The sequence below is a fragment of the Marmota flaviventris genome, chromosome 2, assembly GCF_047511675.1.
Source record: "Marmota flaviventris isolate mMarFla1 chromosome 2, mMarFla1.hap1, whole genome shotgun sequence".
NCBI lineage: Eukaryota > Metazoa > Chordata > Mammalia > Rodentia > Sciuridae > Marmota > Marmota flaviventris.
In genome coordinates, this window is record NC_092499.1 from 203,302,874 (window position 1) to 203,323,871 (window position 20,998).

The 20,998-nt window shown below is 47.8% G+C and overlaps 2 protein-coding genes across 3 annotated transcripts in view; one reads left to right on the forward strand and one right to left on the reverse strand.

Moving 5' to 3' along the window:
* Positions 1-242: 242 nt before the first annotated feature.
* Positions 243-4,783, reverse strand: Samd10 (sterile alpha motif domain containing 10). Of its 2 annotated transcripts, none has more exons than XM_027954374.2 (5): positions 4,578-4,783; positions 2,604-2,785; positions 2,345-2,516; positions 1,773-1,873; positions 243-1,589 (listed from the first exon to the last, which is right to left on the reverse strand). In XM_027954374.2, exons 1-5 carry the CDS (start codon positions 4,666-4,668, stop codon positions 1,530-1,532), a joined length of 606 nt encoding a protein of 201 aa, XP_027810175.2. In that variant the 5' UTR covers positions 4,669-4,783; the 3' UTR covers positions 243-1,529. The 2 variants fall into 2 exon arrangements, with proteins under 2 accessions (XP_027810175.2, XP_027810173.1); XM_027954372.2 differs by having other exon boundaries at positions 1,733-1,873; positions 4,578-4,780.
* A 104-nt stretch (positions 4,784-4,887) lies between these two features.
* The window catches only part of Prpf6 (pre-mRNA processing factor 6), a 48,277-nt gene continuing 32,166 nt past the window's right edge, over positions 4,888-20,998 (forward strand). Inside the window, exons 1-10 of the mRNA XM_027954357.2 lie at positions 4,888-4,980; positions 5,827-6,385; positions 7,819-7,987; positions 9,156-9,274; positions 11,879-11,957; positions 13,075-13,251; positions 13,454-13,609; positions 16,280-16,374; positions 16,793-16,949; positions 18,221-18,383. Of these exons, the coding sequence (XP_027810158.1) occupies positions 6,315-6,385; positions 7,819-7,987; positions 9,156-9,274; positions 11,879-11,957; positions 13,075-13,251; positions 13,454-13,609; positions 16,280-16,374; positions 16,793-16,949; positions 18,221-18,383 (1,186 nt within the window). The 5' untranslated portion in view covers positions 4,888-4,980; positions 5,827-6,314. The remainder of the gene's footprint in view (positions 4,981-5,826; positions 6,386-7,818; positions 7,988-9,155; positions 9,275-11,878; positions 11,958-13,074; positions 13,252-13,453; positions 13,610-16,279; positions 16,375-16,792; positions 16,950-18,220; positions 18,384-20,998) is intronic.

Genomic DNA, 20,998 nt, shown 5'->3' on the forward strand with positions numbered 1-20,998 from the left:
AGTGGATGCTTCTTTGTTACAGGAACCTCACACACCACATATCTGGGCTGTTGCTCTGAGCATGTCAGGAGCCTTGTGTCCATCACTGGGTGCCATTCATCAAGAGTGCCTACCTGATGCCTCTTGTCCCAGGTGCCCTGGGGTTGACCAGCAGCCCCTCCAGGAAGGGATACCACTGCCCCCTGGTGGTACCAGAGCCAGGCTGTTGGGCTGGACACCCCTTCCTCCCAGACCTAGTACTGTTGGCACTTGAGAACAGGTTTATTTCTGATTTTTTGTTAGAATATAAAAAAAGTGAATGAAAAACAAGGAAGACAATACAGGAGCACAGGGTGGGCAAGACAGGAGGGGAAAAGGCAGAGATGGGCCTTCTGGCTGAAGACTGATAGCACAAGGTTTGGGGGGATACTCAGGGCAGCCAGACATGACAAGGAGGCTCCCTGTGGGTGCAGACACATGGGATGGGAGGCACCAGGCCAGTTGCCCAAATTCACTCAGGACCTGCAGTGACCAATCCTGAGTCCTGAGGCCAGCTCAGGTCACAGAGAGAGGACTGGAGGCTTAGCCTCAACTGTCCCTGAGATTTTCAGAGTCCCCGTGGTTGTGGGAAGGGGCAGAGGAGCAAGAGGTTGTGGGCTGCTCTCACTGTCCCTCTGCCGGGCAGCACCAGCCCCAGACTACCCAGGGAAGGGTTGCTTAGGCGTCTGGCAGCAGAGGTGGAGCACAGCCCTCAGGACAGTCTCTCCTATGAATCCAGGTTTCCTTGGGAAAGCAGCAAGTGCGATGGTTTCTTGAAGATGTTCTCTTAAGTGCAAATACACAGAGGCGATGCTTAATACCAGACTTTCCCAAAAGTGGGCCCAGAGCACACTGACTCCAGCAGGCTCAGGGCGAGGAGTTGCTTGCACAGGGCTGCTGTCCTCACTGTTCTGTGCTCTGTCTTTGGGGCTGAGGCAACCAGGGCCTCTCAGACTCAGTGCTCATAAATAGATACAGGTTTGGCCAGGGTGGCGATAGAATTAGCGAGGTGCTCTGCATGGGTCCCTGCCTGGCCATGCTGATGACTGTTACTCTGGACATAGGTTGCCTGCTGGGTTCTGGCAGGGGCAGGGAGAAACACAAGTCAAAGGGAGCCAAGGCAGTTTGTCCCACAGTGTGGCTGGCCTGGCAATGCTGTGAGGATATGGAACTGGACAAGTGAGCAGAGATGCATGACTCAGGCAAAGGGGGACAGTCACACAGTAAAGGGAACATAAATAAAAGACTCCCTGGGAGTCTTGGGGTCATTTGAACCCCACTCTGGCTCCAGGCAGCTGCCCCACATGTTGCCAGCAGTGCCAGGGAGTGGGCTCATGTCCCAGGAGGAGGGGTCACAGATAAGCAGCCCAGGCCATGGCCTGGCTGCCCAACCACAGGTGCTTGAAGGTGGAGATCTGTCCACTAGGCTGGACTTGGCCACCATGGTATCCTGTGGGGTTCGAGAGGGTCTGTGGGGCCAGCTTGTCCTCATCCTTGGCCGTAGGCTCTGGTCACAGTGCTGGGGTCTGGTTCAAGCCTTGGCAGCAGCTAGGATATGTTTCCAAAGGAAGCTGTAGGATGCATGGAAGTAAGGGAGAGGCAGGTCCCTGCCACATCCCAGGATGGCCCTTACTAGGGCTCCCAAGCACCCTCCTGCAGTCAAGCCACTTACCTGAACTCTCAGTGCCCCCCCATGCTGGCTCCTCCCACTGACCTTGGCTGAGCAGCTGCAGGCTCCGACCCTCCTCTCGCACCTGCAGGCGGAGCACCTGTTGCAGCACCTCTTGCCTCTGGGCCTCCTGCACCAGCCCCATCCTCTGTAGCTTCTCTGCATTTAGCCGCAGAAGAGCTCGGCCTGGGGGAGGGAAGAGGGTCCAACAGAGGCTATCAGAGGCTGAGGCAGATCACAAGTTCCTGGTCAGCCGGGATAACTTAGCCAGACTTTGTCTCACAATAAAAAATAAAAAGGGCTGGGATGTAGCTCAGTGGTAGGGCATTTTAGGGCTCAATTCCCAGTACCAAAGACAAAGACACACACAGACACAGAATGAAAGGAAAAGAAAGAAAGAAAGGGCACAGGGAGTCTCAGAGAAAGATTCAGAGAGAATTAGAGGGAGAGGCAGAGAGAGAATCATGATAAGCAGCAGATGGAGGCCAAGTGGAAGATGCCAGAAGACAGTGCAGGTACAGAGACTCCGAGGACCCCAGGGAAGGTTGCCTCAGAGGAGCACCGATAGGTGGAGAAACAACTGCAGACTGTAGGCACTTGGTAGGGAAGGAGGCTCTTTGGGCATCCATCTCCTGTCCTGTCCAGACTCCACCGTACCAGTGATGGCATGATGGGAGAAGGCCTCGACGTAGACGAGGTAGTTGTGGGGACAGTGTTTCTTAAGCCACTTGCAGACGTCCTGCTGGCTCCAGAGGACCACAGGCCGCGTCAGGCCACTCAGCGAGGGGCTTGTGTGGTACAGGCCATAGTGGTCAGAGTACAGCCGGCCCTGTAGGGGAAGTGGGTGGCAGATAGAAGGAGCGTGGCAGAGCAGGGAAGGCAGGGACTGAGGTGGGTGGGGTAGGTGGGTGGGTACCTGGGGGGTCTCTGTGCCAGGCTGCTGCAGGAGTTTGATTGGCCTGCTGCTGGAAGCCCTCTGGCTACGGGAATCATGCCATGTGAGGCTGGTGCCTGGCGTCCGAGGCAGGTGGCAGGGGATGCTTTCGGCTGACACTGTGTGCTCCAGGAGAGTCCGGCAGAAGCTGAAGTGAGCAGTGGCTGTGTGCAGGGGTGCCTGGTCAGAGTGGTCAGGAGCAGGACCAAAGGCTCTTTCCCCAAGAGCCACTTCCTTGCCTAACCTATTTCCCCTCTACCAAAGAAGGAGCCAATTCTCAAGGAGGACAAATCAAGTCCCCAAAGGCAGAAGAATATGTGCAAAATAAGGATCCTCCTCCCTAGCCCCAAGATGGAGAGCTGAGAATACTGCTTCCCTTGCAAGCCTGCAGCCCTCACACTGACAGTCAGGATGGGTTCTGCTATATTGGAGGACATGCCTCCCAGGGAGCCTGAGACCTATAACCAGGTGAGGGGCGATCCCAGGACCACCTTGACCTTATGCACACAAGCCTCATACATGTCACACTAGACCAGCATACACACAGGACATATCTTTGAGGAAAAAGCCTGGCTCCTGTGTCATTGGAGGCACTCTGTGGAGAAGTCTGGTTAAGGTTCCTGCCTGCCCATCGCCACTGAAGGCACCCAGTTTATACAGCCATATCTGGCATTTGAGGCTTGTCCCCTGCCTGGCTGAGCTCACCAACTATGACTCATGGTCAAAAAGGCCTGAACTGGGAAAGCTGGCAACTGGGACTCCCAGGTTTTCCTGCTCTGCTGCTTCCACAGGGCCCAACCAGGACAACAGTGTGACTGGCAGGTGCTCACCAGAAATGGCTGGTCAGCACAGCCCTCTTCCCACACCAACTTTGACACATCCTATGTTTTACTGTTACAACCACCTCTGGGGTCACTGCTGACAGAAGTCTGGGGAGGGTGACTGGTCTTGATAGGACCTCTCCCACCTGGGGTGGGATCCCTAAGGCACATGAGGGGCTCCATAAATGTGGCAAATGGTGTCTTGGGGAGGGGAGAAAGGAAGGTGGGCTCAGGCTCTCCTAAATCTCTGCACACATCCAGGCCCTGGGTGGGCAGGCAGAATGAGATTCCCAGGGCCCACCCCAAGGTGTAGCATGAGATCCTCTTTCCTTGATAGCCATCCCCTCTACACTGGGGCAGGGTTTGGTGGTGTCAAGGAGATATAAGTAATGGGTGTACCCATTCTACTGAAACCTTGGTAAGACTCCTGAGGCTTAGCTTCTTCCTCCCCCATTTTTGGAATTTTGAACTGGACCCTTGGTGACTTTTAATTTGAGGTCTAAGGTCAGACAGCGGGTGTGTGGCTACTGCCCCAAAGTGATGTCTAGTACATGGGGAAAGATTGATTCTGAACCTGCACCTTCCAGGAGGCAGGCCAGGTCGTCTCAGGTTTCCACAGGGCCTTTGCCCTAGGGTAGGAGCAGCTCTGGGGAACCAGTCCAACGCCTCTGCCGGCACTGCACCTGCCCGGCCAGCGGAGCCCCGCCCATTTCCTGCCGGCAGTACAGAAGGATGGGTTCCTCCCTGCCCCAACATCAATTCCAAAAGGAAATCTGAGGTTGTGATCTCAACCCCTTGTCGACCCCACTGCCAGGGCTGGGGAGGGTTTTCTATGCATTCGGAAGGAAGGGGTGACCCCAGTGTGCCTCCAGCATGGACACAGAAGCCCTGGCCTGTCATCCCCCGCCCCAAGCCAAAGGCGCGCTGATATCGAAGGCCTGAGGTTGGCCAACCAATCCCCCGCGGCGCAGGACAAAGGCCACCGCACCCCGTTAGGTCAGGTCGCCCCCCCCCACCCCCCGCGTAGTTGCCGATGCTGGAAGCCCGCAGGGTCCAGCCCCCCACCCCCTTGCCACTTGGTCCCATGTCCCGCAGCCCCGCGACATTCCTGCTTCCCAGTCCAGCCCGGGCTCACCGTCCACATCGCGGCGCTCCCCTAAGCCAGCGCGCACAGCCCCGGCGCGGCCTCGCGGGGGGCTCAGCTTGGACCTCAGCTCGGTGAACATGGGGCCGGCGGGTGCCGGGCCCGCGCACACGCCCCTCACTGAGTGCAGGGCGGCCAGTGTGACCGGCGGGTAACGCGCGTCGCCGTCCCACCCCGCCCCGCCCGCGCCGGCCCCGCGCCCGAGCCGGTCCCTGTGGCCGGCGAGTCTGCGCGGCGAGGCACCTGCTGCCGAGCCCAGTGCGCCGGGCGCGCTCCGGGAGCTCGGAGGTGTGTCGGCGGCGCGCGGGCTGTTTTTGCGGAGGGTGTCGGCCAGGGTAAAGGGCTTCCGTTCTCACCTGGGCACTGACCACCTGCTGAAGGTCCTCTGAGGCAGGCAAGCGAAGAGCTGTGGGTCTCCTATGTGTTGGGGGATTCAGGACCCCCTACCTACTCTTGGTGTTTTCTACCCGCGGAGGTCCTGGCCAAGGAGAGACGAACACTTCGCGCTCTCCAATCTCGTGAATTGGCTGCCCAGCCTCGGTACTAGGGAGTAAAATCAGGGTCAAGCTCCCTACCACTGGATTACACCCCAGCCCTTTTAATACTTGGATTTTGTTTTTGGACTGGGGAGGTAGTTCAGGGGTTCAGGTTGTCCTGGAACTGATGATCCTCCTTCTGCCTATGAGTAGCTGGAATTACAAGGGGTGCACTACCGCCCTAGGCTACTGACTTTCTTTAGCGGGGCACACTCAGAGGTTTCTCCCTCAAATGCGCTCTTGCTTCCCCAGAGAAGCCAGGTTGACCCTTACCCCAATCACATCTGTAGACTCCCTTGTGGCTCTCCTCTTCCCTGTGTAACCAATTTCTGAATCTGGCTCTGAACTCTATAACCGAAAATGGGGTTGGCTGGGGAGGTTAGAGAGGAGCTCCAAGGACTGACAGTCAGGGCTGAAGTGTTTGCTCTAGAACCGCACTGAGAAGGGCTAACTGTGTTTGCCAGGTCCAGCAAAAGGCCAGGTTGCCACCAGCAGTTTTTGCCTGTTGTGCCCAAGAGCCTGGGTGCTCTCCCCAGGTGTTGGTAGGGTTGGCGTCTCGTAGCAGGGGCAGAATTGCACTGGATAGGCAAAAATGTGTGCAGAGGAGTGGAGTGCATCAATCCAAGGCAAGGGCATAGAGGAGTCCACACGTTTGTGACGCCAGCCTACACACAGGGAGAGGTGCATTCACTTCTTTTCCTCAGCCTTGCAGGAGCGCGGACGTTCAGGCCACACCGGGCCGGGCAGGACCACAGGGGACGGTGCCCTAGGGGGGCCCAGGATCCGGACGCGAAGCGCGCCCGCTGTTCCCCACCAGCTCTGCACAGCAGGACAGGTGCGACGGGATCTGCGAGGGGCAGGACGGCCCCAGGGACCGGCCCCGGCCCTGCACTCACAGGACGCGGAGCGTCTGCGGTCCCTGATCGCTCCGGGCCGCCCACGCCGCCACCGCGCCACAGGCAGGCTCTCGCGAGCCCGCGCCCGCCGCAGGCGCGCCCCGCAACGCAACCGGAAGCGCTGCGGCATGGACTTCCGCCCGAGAGTCAGGAGGGCGGGGCCGCGCGCTCTGCTTCCGGGGCGCCGGTGACGTGACGGACGCGACGCTTCCTGCGGCAGCGACCGAGACGTCTGCCGTGTTTCGCGCCCGGAGGCTGCTTTTTTGCTCTGCTCCGCCGCGGGCACCTCCGCTGCCATGAACAAGAAGAAGAAGCCGTTCCTGGGCATGCCTGCGCCCCTCGGCTACGTGCCGGGGCTGGGCCGGGGGTGAGGCCTGGGGCGGGGCGTGGGGCGCGGGAGGGGGTCCCGGAGGAGGACCGTGCTGGCTGCCCGCGTTTCTCCCTGGACGCAGGACGCGGAAGATACACCGAAAATAAATTAGGGTCCGCCGCCAGTCTGCAGCCTGCTGGACCGTCTGGTTTAATCCGTGTAGGTCGCAGACCTGGCCGTGAGCCTAGCCTGCCACTAGGAGCTGTGACTTGAGACTTAACCACCCCGGGCCCTGAGCCCTCGTTTTGCTGTCTAAAGTGGGTATTGACGGCATGCAAGTCAACCCTGAGGAGTAGATAAGGTCCTGATGTGAAGTAGGAGCACGTTAGCCCTTTCTTGCTTTGAGCACGACTGATCTTTTCTATTTAGTATTGGTCCCTTTAGGTTGTCTGTTCAGTCTCAGCTCCTGGGGGCAGGCGGGCTGGTGCCTGGGTGACCCATGCCTGCCTCACAGATGACCACCGTTACTTATTGGATAAATAAGCAGTTCTTAGAGTTCTTCTTGGTTATCTGAAGCAAAAAGTGGGTCTCATTTGGTAGTGGTGTCAGAAACTGCCCCAGGGGCACACAGAACACAGATGTGTCACCATTTTTCAGAGGGCCAGCAGTTTATCAGAGGAAGTTTGATGCTTATATAACTAAGTGTATGAAGAGGAACAGATTTAGAACGTGGGGATTCCAGAGATTAGAAAAAGGTAGATTTGAATGTATCAGATGTGGCAGGACTAGAAGAGAAACTGGCATTTTGTGTATAGGCAGTTAAAGGGTTAAAAATGGAAGGATCAAAGGAAAACCAGGGGACAGCAAGGAGTCCAAAGTGAGTGAAATGGAGCTGTAGGAGGTCAAAGAGGCCTGTAGGCTTCAGAGAGCCGGTGATACCAAAGAATGCCTCAGTCAGAACTGTGTTTGGGGAAGAATCATCTGGTAGAGCAATACAAAGATTAGGAGTAGGTATGGCCAGCTGGTTTGCCAGTTGTGGTGTAATTTGAGGAGGGGGGATTTGGAGGTAGCATCAGTAGTACTTGAGGGTCGGTGGGGTGGAGAAGGCTGAAGAGGGAGGTTAAGATGATGTTTTGATGCCTGGGACTACACTGCTGCTATTAACAGCTGAGAGTAGCTGCAGGGTCCAGAGAGGGCCTTGGTTTGACCTAGTTGGATGGGGGTGCTCAGCAGGCTGTTGGAAATGTGAGGCTGGGACTTGGGAGGAATGAGATCTGAGACCTGGTAATTCACATGGAGGAGAAAGGGACAAACCTTGGGGTGATGGTGGGGGTTGGGGTGGAAACATAAGGCAAGCAGAGAAGATCAGTGGTGCTCAGCATGGTTAGAAAGCATGGTTTACTGCCAGCAGAATGTTTGGAAATTCTCAGAGGTGTTAGAAAAAGAGATGTTACTATAGGACCATCTAGGTAATGGGCATCTTCCTGCAGTGCCACTGGTTTCACCACCCGGTCAGACATTGGGCCGGCCCGGGATGCAAATGATCCTGTGGATGATCGCCATGCACCACCAGGCAAGAGAACAGTGGGGGACCAGATGAAGAAAAACCAGGCTGCTGATGATGATGATGAAGATCTGAATGACACCAACTATGATGAGGTGACTTTTGTGGGGCTTCTGTGCTGCCTTCCACCAGTCAGAAGGGCTGACTGGCTTCCATGATGAGGTGCTCTGATTCATAGATTCCTTTAACTGTGTGAGAAGGGAACAGTAAAAACAGACATGAGCCTCTTTTTCATCTTTTCAGTAGAGATGTACTTACAAATGTCTGAATGTCCTATTGGTACATTGCCCTGCTGGTCATTAATGATGGTATTGGTGTTTACTTGATCTGGCTTCAGTGCCTGCCCCTTAGCTCGTGGTTCAGTTGAGTTTTTCTAGATGGCTTCTAATAAATGATGTCTTTCCTCCTACGAAAATATTTTTTTTTAAGATGGATGTGATTTTTTTTTTTATACCTTTATTTTGTTTGTTTATTTTTATGTGGTGCTGAGGATTGAACCCAGTGCCTTGCACATGCTAGGCGAGCACTCTACCACTGAGCCATAGCTCCAGCTCCTAGGAAAATAATTTTTATGGAACTTTAACTTTGAAACCAGTCTTTTCTTTTTTCCTCCTTCCTTCCCTTCTTTCCTTCCTTCTCCAGGGGTGCTCTACCACTAAGCAACATTCCTAACCCTTTTTATTTTTTTGAGATAAGGTTTTACTAAGTTGCCAAGGCTGGCCTTGACCTTGTGATACTCCTGCCTTAGCCTCTTGTGTCACTGAGATTATAGGAGTGTACTACTGTGCTTGGCAGAAATAATTTTAAACTTTTAGGTTCTTGCTAAAATAGTACCAAGAGAAGTAAAAAAAAAAAAAAAGTTCCTAAAACTCTTCACTAAGCTCCTTTTCGTCCATGTTCCATTATCTTAATACAGCTACTGAGACCTGGAAATTAATGTTGGCCCCATAGTGCTCACTCATCTACAGCTCTTGTTTGAATTGTACGCTGTTTCCATAAATGTCCTTTTCCTGGCATGGGACCCGTTCCAGGATTCCCCATCACATTTAGTCTTTTTAGTCTCTTCCAGCTAGACCAGCTCCTCTGTCTCTCACGCCCTTGGCACTTGAAGAGTATTGATCAGTTGGCTATAGACTGGCTCTCAATTTGGGATTGTCCTATAAAAAGCAGTTGGCAAGTAATTTACATCTGGAAAGTCCTTTGAGTTGGTGGGATTATGCTCAAGGGAGCACTGACTCTTTTAATGTATTGTTTGGTTCTTAGTTTAATGGCTATGCTGGGAGCCTCTTTTCCAGTGGGCCCTATGAGAAAGATGATGAGGAAGCAGATGCTATTTATGCAGCTCTGGATAAAAGGATGGATGAAAGAAGAAAAGAAAGAAGGTAAATTAATGCTGTTTTTATCTGACAGAATAAGTTTTGCACTGACTTTAGACTAAGAGAAGAGTTGTAGGATTAGTATGTATCAGCTTAGCTTCAAGGCAGCATGGGTCTTGGTCTGGGGGCTACAGTGAAACTTAAGAACTCTATAGCCTGAATACCTCTCAAATCAGAATTTGGGGTATTACTTTGACTAGACATTAGAGTTATCCATGAAATGGAGAGTGATGTTGATTAATCCATGTTAAATAATTTGAAAATTAATATACAGATTTTATGGTAGTTGTGGTTTGAAAACTTGTTCCACATGTCAGTGTTGTATGTGGCTATAGGGTTGGGAGTAATTTAACCAAGTTGGGCTGGTGGGAGGGGCAGACATCAGGAAGTCTATGAGAAGCAGGCTTTGGATATAGGTTCCTATGGTGACAACTCAGGCAAGCTCTGTCCTTGGTACCTGTTGGAGAGGAGACTTTCTCTGCAGGCCTCTGAGGTGGGTGTTCTGCATCTCTGTTGTTGATGTTACTTCAGTGTGCCAATTGATGTGGCAGCTTTCTGAATCCTTTGTCCTTATTCTGGGGAACTTAGTGAAGTAAACATAAGATGCTACAATGTATAAAAAGGCATTATATTGGTTTGCAAGTTTCTAATTTATTGTAATAGGAAGTTACATGTTTTACCTGTGTTTGGTGGTACATGCCAGTAATCCTAGGTGCATGGGAGGCTGAGGCAGGAGGATCATAAATTCAGGGCTAGCCTGGGCAACTTAATGAGACCTTGTCTCAAATTAAAAATGATTGGGGGTGTAGCTCAGCGGTAGAGTGTTTGCCTAGCTTGGGTTCAATACCTAGTGCAAGGGTAAAAAACAAACAAACACCCCCAAATTTCTCATTATAGAGGATTAGAAAAATGAGATGAAGTATGTTTCTTTATAAGCCCAGAAAGTAACTATTAATACTTTTTTTTTCTCTTTCTATTGCTTTTTGTTTTTGATGGTGCTGGGGATCAAAACCAGGGGTTTGCACATGCTAGGCAAGCACTCTGCCACTAAGCTGCACCCCTTGCCTTTTTTGTTGTTTTTCTTTCTTTCTCTCTCTTCTTTTCCCCCCAGTACTGGTGATGGAACCCAGGGCATCACACATGCAAGGCAGATCTCTACTGTTGAACCACATCCTTAGCCCTTTTAAAATTTTTGTTTTGGGATAGGACCTCACTAAGTTGCCTAGGCAGGGCAACTAGCTTTTGGGCTGGTCTCGAACTTGTATTCCTACTGCCTTAGCCTCCTGAGTAGCCAGGATTACAGGGTTCTGCCACCATGCCCTGCTCCTTCAGTCCATTTATCAGATTACATATAAATTCCTACCAATTTATGTTCCTACCAAAGGATGTTTTCCTTTTTCTTTATAGAGGAAAATTTAAATCTCATTTTAAAAAGTTGTAGCTAGTTGGTTCATATCAACTCCTGGTAGATTGATTTGGTTTGTCTAAGCTTAGTTCTAAATGATCCATAGCCCTGTGTCCCTGAAAAAGTTACGTGGATGGTGATACAAACCATCTGACCTGGCAGATGGGGCGAGATAAGTTGAAGGCTTTATATATATAGGGACCTCTCATAGTGTTTCAGTTTTGCTTCTGAGTTGAACATTCATAGGCTGGCCTTAGGGAATTTGTGAATTTTAAAGCAGTGAATATACTTGTGTTCAAATGGAAGAATTTATAGATGGTTGCCCTCTAAAAAGGTTTGACTCATGATTTTCAACATTACAGATGATATGAAAGCAGTATGCATTCAACAGAAACTGTACTTTGAATTTTGATCTTTTCTAGAGCTAGCGATAGGTGGCAAGATACTTCCTTGCGATGCTGAGCAGCTCCTGGTTATCCATGCAATCTAAGGAACGATGCCTAGCGCTCTGTGGTGTGTTCTGCAAAGCTCATGTGTTCAGTAGAGTAGGGGTATTACACACTTTTTTTTTTTTTTTTGCATAGGCAGGTTTATTTAGGAAGGTAGATAGACTTTCAAGGGAGAGTGCGGGCTATCTTGAGAATGAGAAGCATCCATTTACATGGATTTTTGACTTGGGAAATTTTCAGCTTGTGATGGGTTTATTGCTACAGAACTCCATTGTAACTCAAGCAACTGTATATCAAAGTAAGATAACTTCTTTTTATTTTATCAAATTTTTGCCTATTTTCATTTGGTAGATAGTTGAATTATTATGTATATAAATGTTTCCATAGTTGCCTTAATATGCACTTGACTAAGCAGCTTAGTATGAAAGTATTCTTTTTTGGTGATTTAATTAGGTATATAACTAGCCAGCTTTGTTTTGGAATGGACACAGTGTTTCTTTCTTTCTTTCTTTCTTTTTTGAGGTGGGGTGCCAGAGATTGAACTCAGGGGCATGAGTTCAATCTTTAGTTCAACCCCTAACCCGCATCCTAAGCCCTATTTTGTATTTTATTTATTTAGAGACAGGGTCTCACTGAGTTGCTTTTGCTGAGGTTGGCTTTGAACTTGTGATCCTCCTGTCTCAGCCTCCCAAGCTGCTGGGATTACAGACATGGGTCCCTAATATTTCTAATGCAGGTACATATTTTATTTCATAGAGAGCAAAGGGAGAAAGAAGAAATTGAGAAGTACCGGATGGAACGCCCTAAAATTCAGCAGCAGTTTTCAGATCTCAAAGTAAGCAGATGGTGTGGCATGCTGTTTCTTTCTTCTTTTTTTTTTTTGTAGTGCTGGGAATTGAACCCAGGGCCTCATGTCTGATCTAGGTAAGCTCTCTGCCATAGCCACACCACATCCTCCACCCCTTTTTTGGTAATAGTCTTGTTACGTTGCCCAGACTGATCTCTTTAACTCCTCTCAGCCTCCTGCGTGCTGGGGCTTCAGGTGCTTTGCCTGGCTGGTGTGTTTCTGATATACGTAGCCTGAGCAAAGGGCCTGGCTGCTTTGCTGTGGAGTTGATGAGATTTTACTAACTGTGCTTTACTTAATTGCTTAGAAGGTTTGTACTTTAGTACATTTAATTATGTGTATGTTTAAAAAACAAAACACCTTTCCTTCACCTATTGCAAAAGGTGGGAACAGTAAACTTATTTTTGTGTAATTTTAACTTCATTTGAATGTAAGATTTTCTTTTTAAAAAAATTATTTTTAGTTGTAGATGGACACAATACCTTTTTTTTTTTTTTTTAATTTTTAGTTGTTGGTGGGCCTTTATTTTATTTATTTGTATGTGATGCTGAGAATCGAACCCAGTGCATCACACATGCTAGGCAAGCACGCTACCACTGAGCTACAACCCCAGCCCCAACAATACCTTTATTTTATTATTCATTTTGTGTGGTGCTGAGTATCTGCCACTGAGCCACAACCCCAGCCCTGTAAGTAAGGTTTTCTAAACTGTGCCTGTTGGGCTCCCCACTGCCTCCCAGTATTGGGGATCAAACCCAGGGGTGCTCTAACACTAAGCTACATCCTAGCCCCTTTCTTATTTTGAGGCAGGGTCTCCCTAAGTTACCCAGGCTGGCCTGGAACTTTTGATTTTTTTACCTCAGCCTCCTGAGTTGCTGGGATTATAGGTGTGCACCAGTGTACCTATGCTTTGATAGAATAATTTATATTTTAATTCCATAGAACAGATCCAATAAATGGATTTCTCTTAAGTGCAGTAGAAGGCCATTTCTGCATCAAAGTCCTCTCTAAGGCCTGCTGCTCTGCAGGTTGTAGGAAGGTGAGTGTAGCCCTACCTGAGCCATGAACTTCTGTTGATGATTCATGCTTTGGACTGTGTTTCCAGAGGAAGCTGGCAGAGGTCACAGAGGAAGAGTGGCTAAGCATCCCAGAAGTTGGTGATGCAAGAAACAAACGCCAACGGAATCCACGTTATGAGAAGCTGACCCCTGTTCCTGATAGTTTCTTTGCAAAGCATTTACAGACTGGGGAAAATCATACTTCTGTGGATCCCCGGCAAACTGTGAGCATCTGAAAAGAAGGCAAATGGGGCTCTGGGGTCTGGACAGGTCAGGTGGGATCAATGGGTTGAGTGTGTGTGCAGCTCAGTAGTTGTGCTGTGGCTGAGTCTGCACAGCTGGGCCTGTGAGCCCCTGTGGGACTATTTCAGGGAAGATGAAGTTCACATGAAAGTGCAAACCAGTGTTTTATCCTTTACCTTCCAGCAATTTGGGGGTCTGAACACGCCATACCCAGGTGGACTGAACACTCCATACCCAGGTGGGATGACCCCAGGACTGATGACGCCAGGCACAGGTGAGCTGGACATGAGGAAGATTGGCCAAGCAAGGAACACCCTGATGGACATGAGGCTGAGCCAGGTGAGTGGCCCTGGGTGTTTTTCTATGGATAACTTTGAAAATCTTGTTACCTGATTATAAAGCTATTAAGATTGTTTTAAAAACCCAGCTGGGGCTGGGGCTCAGTGGTAGAGTGCTTGCCTCACATATTTGAGGCACTGGGTTTGCTCCTCAGCACCACATAAAAATAAATAAATAAAGGTATTGTGTCCATCTATGACTAAAACATAAATTTTTAAAAAAGATATTTAAAAATGTATGTTATTTAAACAAACAAACCCAACAAGACCAGGCACAGTGAGACCCTGTCTCAAAATAAAAAGGGCTAGGGATGTAGTTCAGTGGTAGAGCACCCCTGGGTTCAATCCCCAGTACCAAAAAGGAAAAGAAAAAAGTAAAGAGTCTTTTTTCTGTTACAAAAATAGATAGAATTCTGTGTTCAGTTGAGGACTGCGTGTACCTATAGTCCAGGCAAGCACAGTGCACCCAGGGCCGCATCCAAAGGGCCAGACCTATGTGACATTGCCTGCCATCCTCTTCCACTCTGGACCTAGGGCCAACTGAGATGATGAGGGTGCTTGTGACAAGCAATATGTCTCAATTGATAGAGCTTAATGTCTTTCTCTCTTTTTTTCTGTGGTGCTGGGGATGGAACCCAGGGCCTCGTGAATGCTAGGCAAGTGTTCTACCACTGAGCTACACCCCCAGACCTGTCTTTTCTTTTTATTTAAAAATTAAATGTTTTCTTTCTGTATTTCACTAAATTGCCACCCAGCTCTAAAGTGAATGGGCACTCCACTCTAGAGACTACTGGGTGCTGGACCTAGTGCAGTAGGGAACCCTTTCTGGTTCTGAAACACACATTAAAAACCCCGAAGGGAAATGTTTCAGATTTGTTTATGGTGAAATTCAGAATTTTTGCATAATGGAAAACACTGTAAAGTCAACAAAAGACCCAGTAAACTAGGAGAAATAATCATGCATATGAAAACCAGTTTCAGGGGCTGAGGCTGTAGCTCAGCGGTAAAGTGCTTACCTCACATGTGTGAGGCACTGGGTTTGATTCTCAGCACCACATAAAAAAATAAAGATAGTATGTGTGTTCATCTTCAACTCAATAAATACTTTAAAAACATAAAAGATTAAAAAAAAAAAAGAAAACCATTTGCAGTTGGGTGCAGTGGCACACGCCTGTGATCCAATGGCTTGGGAGGCTGAGGCAGGAGGAATCACAACTTCAAAGCTAGCTTCTGCAACTTAGCAAGACCCTAAGCAACTTAGTGAGACCCTGTCTCTAAAAATATACAAAGGGTTGGAGATGTGGCTCAGTGGTTGAGTGCCCTTGGGTTCAATCCTTGGTACCAATAAAAAAAAAAAAAAAACAGTTTCAGAGTGATGTGTATAATCTTCCATTTGTGTTTGGAGAATCACGTGTGAATATTTCACAAACTTCAAAAAAAATTCCAAGCTAGGTAGGTGGTTCATACCTGTAATCCCAGCAGCTCAGGAGAATCCCAGTGACCTCTGTAGACTGAGACAGGAGGATTGTGAGTTTAAGGCCAGCCTTAGCAACTTAGTGAGACCCTAAGCAACTTAGCAAGACCCCATCTCAAATTAAAAAATTAAAAGCTCAGGGCCTGGGGATGTGGCTCAAGCGGTAACGCGCTCGCCTGGCATGCGTGCAGCCCGGGTTCGATCCTCAGCACCACATACAAACAAAGATGTTGTGTCCGCCGAAAACTAAAAAATAAATATTAAAAAAAATTCTCTCACTCTCTCTTACAAAAAAAAAAAAGAGAGAGAGAGAAATACCTACATTGTTGTGGGCTTCCCTTAAAAAAAAAAAAAAATTAAAAGCGGGTACTAAAACCCAAACCGAACCTTGCAATCACCAATCTTTTTTGATTTCTGGGTTTCGCTCCTTATTGGTTCTTTTTTTTTTTTTTTTTGGTACTGGGAATTAAACTCAGGGGTACTCAACCACTGCGCCACATCCCCAACCTATTTTGTATTTTATTTAGAGACAGGGTTTCACTGAATTACTTAGCGCCTCACTTTTGCTGAGGCTGGCTGACTTTGAACTTGTGATCCTCCTATATCAGTCTCCCTAGCCTCTGGGATTACAGGTGTGTGCCACTGCTCCCAGCCATTCTTTTTTTTTTTTGAGATAACTATCCCAGGGTTTTTTTTTTTTTTTTTTTTTTAAATATCTTTATTTATTTATTTTTTTTAAAGAGAGAGAGAGAAAGAATTTTAATTTTTTTTTTTTTTTTTAGTTTTCAGCAGATACAACATCTTTCTTTGTATGTGGTGCTGAGGATCGTACCCGGGCCGCACGCATGCCAGGCGAGCGCAATCGTGCTACCGCTTGAGCCACATCCCCAGCCCCTTAATATCTTTATTTTTATGTGGTGCTAAGGGTGGAACCCAGGGCCTCATACCTGCGAGGCAAGCGCTCTACCACTGAGCTACAGCCCCAGCCTTACTCCTAGCCATTTTTAATGTGTCTTTTCCATGTAGAAAAAATTCATCATCACAAATTGTCATCTGAATTAATGTTATTTTCCTCTTTTCATGACTCCCCACTGGGTCAGGGCTCTTGGTAGGACTTGTTCCAGGGGCCCTATGAGCATTTGTTCTGCATGGGCCTGGTTGCGTCCAGCTGATTTTTTTGCTTGTCCTGTGTTGCAGGTGTCTGATTCAGTGAGTGGACAGACTGTTGTGGACCCTAAAGGCTATCTGACGGATCTCAACTCCATGATCCCCACCCATGGCGGGGATATCAAGTGAGTGATGTGCAGAGTTGGTCATTTGGGATGGGAACTCCTGTTGCTTAGAATGTTTTAAGGTTTGTTTTTTGGTTTTTTTTTTGACAATATGCAGTCAAAATATGGGATAGATGTTCTAAGAAATGACATAGTTTGGTTTTCCTTTTAAAGTATATATTTTCCATTTGAGTGGGTGTGTTAAGTGTTTTACACATATCATTCAAAGTCAGTGCCTTGGCTGAGCCAGAAAGTGGTTTTTGATGTTCAGAATTATCTGCATGGACGTTAAACAGGCTTGGAGTAGTGCTGTTGGGAATTTTGGTTGGCTTGCATTGCTGAGTCGATTGCTTAGTACATTGTGACATAGACACTTTCTTCCTGGTCTTGGGTGCTCCCCTGGCAGTGTGGCTCAGTACTGCATTTTTGCTCTCAACAGTGACATCAAGAAGGCACGACTGCTCCTCAAGTCTGTTCGGGAGACGAACCCTCATCACCCGCCAGCCTGGATTGCGTCAGCCCGCCTGGAGGAAGTGACTGGGAAGCTACAAGTCGCTCGGAACCTCATCATGAAGGGAACAGAGATGTGCCCCAAGGTGAAGCCCATTGTAGGGTATTTTCCTGGACAGCGTCAAGATTGCTACCCCTGAGGGACTGTGTATGTGTCTGTACCATGCAGGATACCTATAGGAGTAGACTGAAGCTAGCAAGTCCTTTTCCTTAAGTACAGAGGGTAAGGCAGCTTAGGGGAGGGTGTTGGCTTCTCTGGTTTCTACATGGAGTGAAGCTGATCCCCTTTCCCTTTAATGGCAGGTAAGAGTGAAACTGGGTAGTTTGTTGTGCCACATGATGTAAACAACCTAAGGACGATGCTAACACTTAGGAGAATATTAGAGTATGCTAGTGCTTTTTTTTGGTACTGGTGATTGAACTCGGGCACTTGAACACTGAGCCACATCCCCAGGCCTATAATATATTTGTTTTAGAGACAGGGTCTCACTGAGTTGCTTGTGCCTTGCTTTTGCTGAGACTGGCTTTGAACTCGTGATCCTTCTGCCTCAGCTTCCTGAGCTGCTGGTATTACAGGCTTGCTCCACCACGTGTCTAGCTTGGGTTTTTTTTTTTTTTTTCCCCCTGGTTCTGTGATTGAACGCAGGGACACTTGACCACTGAGCCACATCCCCAGCCTTTTTTGTATTTTGTTTAGAGACAGGGTCTCCCTGAGTTGCTTAGGGCCTCAATAAGTTGCTGAGGCTGGCTTTGAAATTGTATTCCTCCTACCTCAGCCTCCCGAGTTGCTGGGATTACAGGTGGACTCCTGGACAGTGCTTGCATTTTTGAAGGTGGAATGACCAGACAAGCTTAAAAAGTTTTATGAAAGGGGTTTGGGTTGTGGCTCAGGGGTAGAGCGCTTGCCTAGCATGCTTGAGGCACTGAGTTTGATCCTCAACACCACATAAATGCAAAATAAAGATATTGTGTCTACTTAAAACTAAAAAAAAAAAAAAAAAGGTTTCATGAAGCCCTATTGAGTGCCATGTACTTTATTGTGCAGACTGATAGTGAAAAAGGATCCAAGGGGACTTACCCAAGAATCAGGCACAAATTTCCATCAGATACAGTCTCTGCTTTGTGGGGTAACCCTGCAGAATGTAATTATACTCTTTTTGAGAAGTGTTGTTGCACATGTCTTTCGTTAGACATGTGGCAGCCATGTTTCTATGCCTTGGTGTTGCAGGGAGAGTCCTGGTGTAGGTGTGTGTGGCCAAGCTGACTGATCGAATATGTGCCCCGAGTACCTACTGCTCCACTGTGGCTCCCAGTCTGCACATGCCCTCACTGCTTTTTTTTCTTTTTCCTACCCCAGAGTGAAGATGTCTGGCTAGAAGCAGCCAGGTTGCAGCCGGGGGACACAGCCAAGGCTGTGGTGGCCCAAGCTGTCCGCCATCTCCCACAGTCTGTCAGGATCTACATCAGAGCTGCAGAGCTGGAAACAGACATTCGAGCAAAGAAGCGGGTTCTTCGGAAAGGTGAGCCTCCCTTGGGTAAGGGCAAAGCCTCCTTTAGAGGGCCCTCTGGTCTCTGCGTCCCTATAAGATGTATAGCTTCCATAGTCAGTGTCCCTACTTCCCCTCCATGGTCCCTGTGCCCTATAGGAGGTGTCCCCATGGTCTGTCCTCTACAAGAGGTATCCCTGTGGTTTTCATCCCAAGGTGGAGCTGTGCTTTCTTGACTCCTGGTACTCTGCTCCTTGGCCCAGGATGTTTAGTGTAGTTTTATTTTTATCTTTTTTGGCTAAGGTTTATGCTGAGAGTAAGGAGCTGCTGATATTTGCCAAGCTTTTTCCTAGCTGGATTGCCTCTGCTCTTGGTTTCCTCCAGCGCATAAGCTGGCCAGTCTGTCCTCCAGATACTCTTCATCTTCCAGATGAGGACACTGTGTTCCAGACCCCCTCGGGGGCTCTGGAGGCTGGATGGGGTGCCTGTGGGAAGGACTGTGCTGTGCTAGGGTGAGGAGTGCCTGTGGGTAGGATGTAGCTTGGTGTAAGTCTGAGCTGACTGCGTGGTCTACCCGAGTTTGCAGTTATGGCGCTCCTTCCTGCGTGGATCAGGCTGTGCCTCAGGCTCCTGGAAGGTGGCCTTTGTTGGCAGCTTATATGATGCTCATCACTGGGAATTCATGAAAGGAGCACTCTTGCTCCCTCTACCAAGGCTTCTCCTACCACCACATTTTTTTTTTTTTTTTTTTTGTACCAGGGATTGAACTCGGGAGCACTTAACAACTGAGTCACATCCCCAGCCTTGTTTTGTATTTTATTTAGAGACAGGGTCTCTCTGAGTTGCTTAGTGCTTCACTGCATACTTTTTTATTGATGCATTATTGTTGTACATCGTGATGAGACTTGTTACATTTTTGAACATGCATACCATATAACAATATAATTTGGCCAATTTCACTCCGAGTACTTGCCCCCTTCCCCTTGGTCCCTTTCCTCTGCTGATGTGCTTTTGATTTTCATGAGATCTGCCCCCAACTTCTTTTTCTTTTTTCTTTCTAGTTTCTATGTGAGAGAAAGCATAGGACCCTTGACCTTCTGAGTTTGACTTCTTTTGCTTAACATAATGGTCTCTAGTCCTAAACATTTTCCCGCAAATGGCATAATTTTGTTTTTCTTTATGGCTGAATAAAATTCCACTGTGTATATGCTACATTTTCTTTATTTATTCAGCCAGTGATAGATACCTAGGCTGGTTCCATATTTTGGCTATTGTGAATTGTTCTGCTACAAACATGGGTATGCATGTTTCACTGTAGTAAGATGACTTTAATTCTTCAGGGTAAATACTGAGGAGTGGGTCATATTATGGTTCCATGCCTACTCTTTTGAGGAACCTCCATATTGATTTAATAGTAGTTGTACTAGTTTACAATCTCACCAATGGTGTAAAAGTGTCCCTTTTTCTCCACATCTTCTCCAGCATTTATTATTGTTTGTATTTTTTTTTTTTTTGCTTAATATTTGTTTTTTTTTTTGGTACTGGGGATTGAATCCCAGGAGTGCTTAACCACTGGGCCACATCCTCAGCCCCTTTAAAAAAATTTTATTTTTAGTTGTTAGATGGACACAATACCTCTATTTTATTTATTTATATGTGGTGCTGAGGATCAAACCCGGTGCTCACACATGTTAGGTGAGCACTCTACCGCTGAGCCATAACCTCAGTCCTCCCCAGCCCCTTTTTATATTTTATTTTGAGGCAAGGTCTAGCTGAGTTGCTCAGTGCCTCACTAAGTTGCTGAAGTTGTCTTTGAACTCACAGTCTTCCTACCTCAGCCTCCTGAGTCGCTGGGATTACAGGCATGTGCTACCATGCCTGGCTTATTATTTGTATTCTTTTTTTTTTTTTGTGGCGCTGGGGATTGAACCCAGGGCCTTGTGCAAGCACTCTGCCAACTGAGCTACATCCCCAGCCCCTTATTATTTGTATTCTTGACGGCTGCCATTCTGCCTCATGTGAGATGAAATCTCAGGGTAGTTTTGATTTGCATTTCCCTAATTACTAATGATGTTGAACATTTTTTCATGTATTTTTTTTGCCATTTATATTTCTTTTGAGAAATGTCCATTTAATTCATTTCCCTATTTATTAATTGGATTATTTGATTTTTTATATAAATTTTTGAGTTTTCATATATTCTAGATGTTAGTCTTCTGTCAGAACAGTAATAAGCAAAGATTTTATCCAATCTGTATGTTCTCTGTTAATATTCCTAATTATTTTCTTTGCTGTGCAGAAGCTTTTTAATTTGATGCCATTCCATTTATTAACTCCTGGCATTATTTCCTGAGCTTTAGGGGTCTTATTAAGAAAGTTATTATACTTGTGTGTTGGGAGTGTTGACCCTACATTTTCTTGTAAGAGTTGCATAGTTTCTGGTCTAGTTCCAAGGTCTTTGATCCATTTTGGGTTGGTTTTGTGCGTGGTGAGTGAAAAGGACTCAGTTTCATTCTTCTATATATGGATAACCAGTTTTCCCAGCACCACTGGTTATAAAGACTATCTTTTCTCCAGTGTATGTCTTTGGCACCTTTATCAAGGATCAGATGACTATCTGTGGGTTTGTCTGTATCTTCTCTTCTGTA

Coding starts and splice junctions, on each gene's coding strand:
- Samd10 (XM_027954372.2), bottom strand. CDS start 4,668: ATGTTCACCGAGCTGAGGTCCAAGCTGAGCCCCCCGCGAGGCCGCGCC. Junction 2,517..2,603: donor CTGGCACAGAGACCCCCCAG/GTACCCACCCAC, acceptor CTTCCCCTACAG/GGCCGGCTGTACTCTGACCA. Junction 1,874..2,344: donor CTCCCATCATGCCATCACTG/GTACGGTGGAGT, acceptor TCCCTCCCCCAG/GCCGAGCTCTTCTGCGGCTA.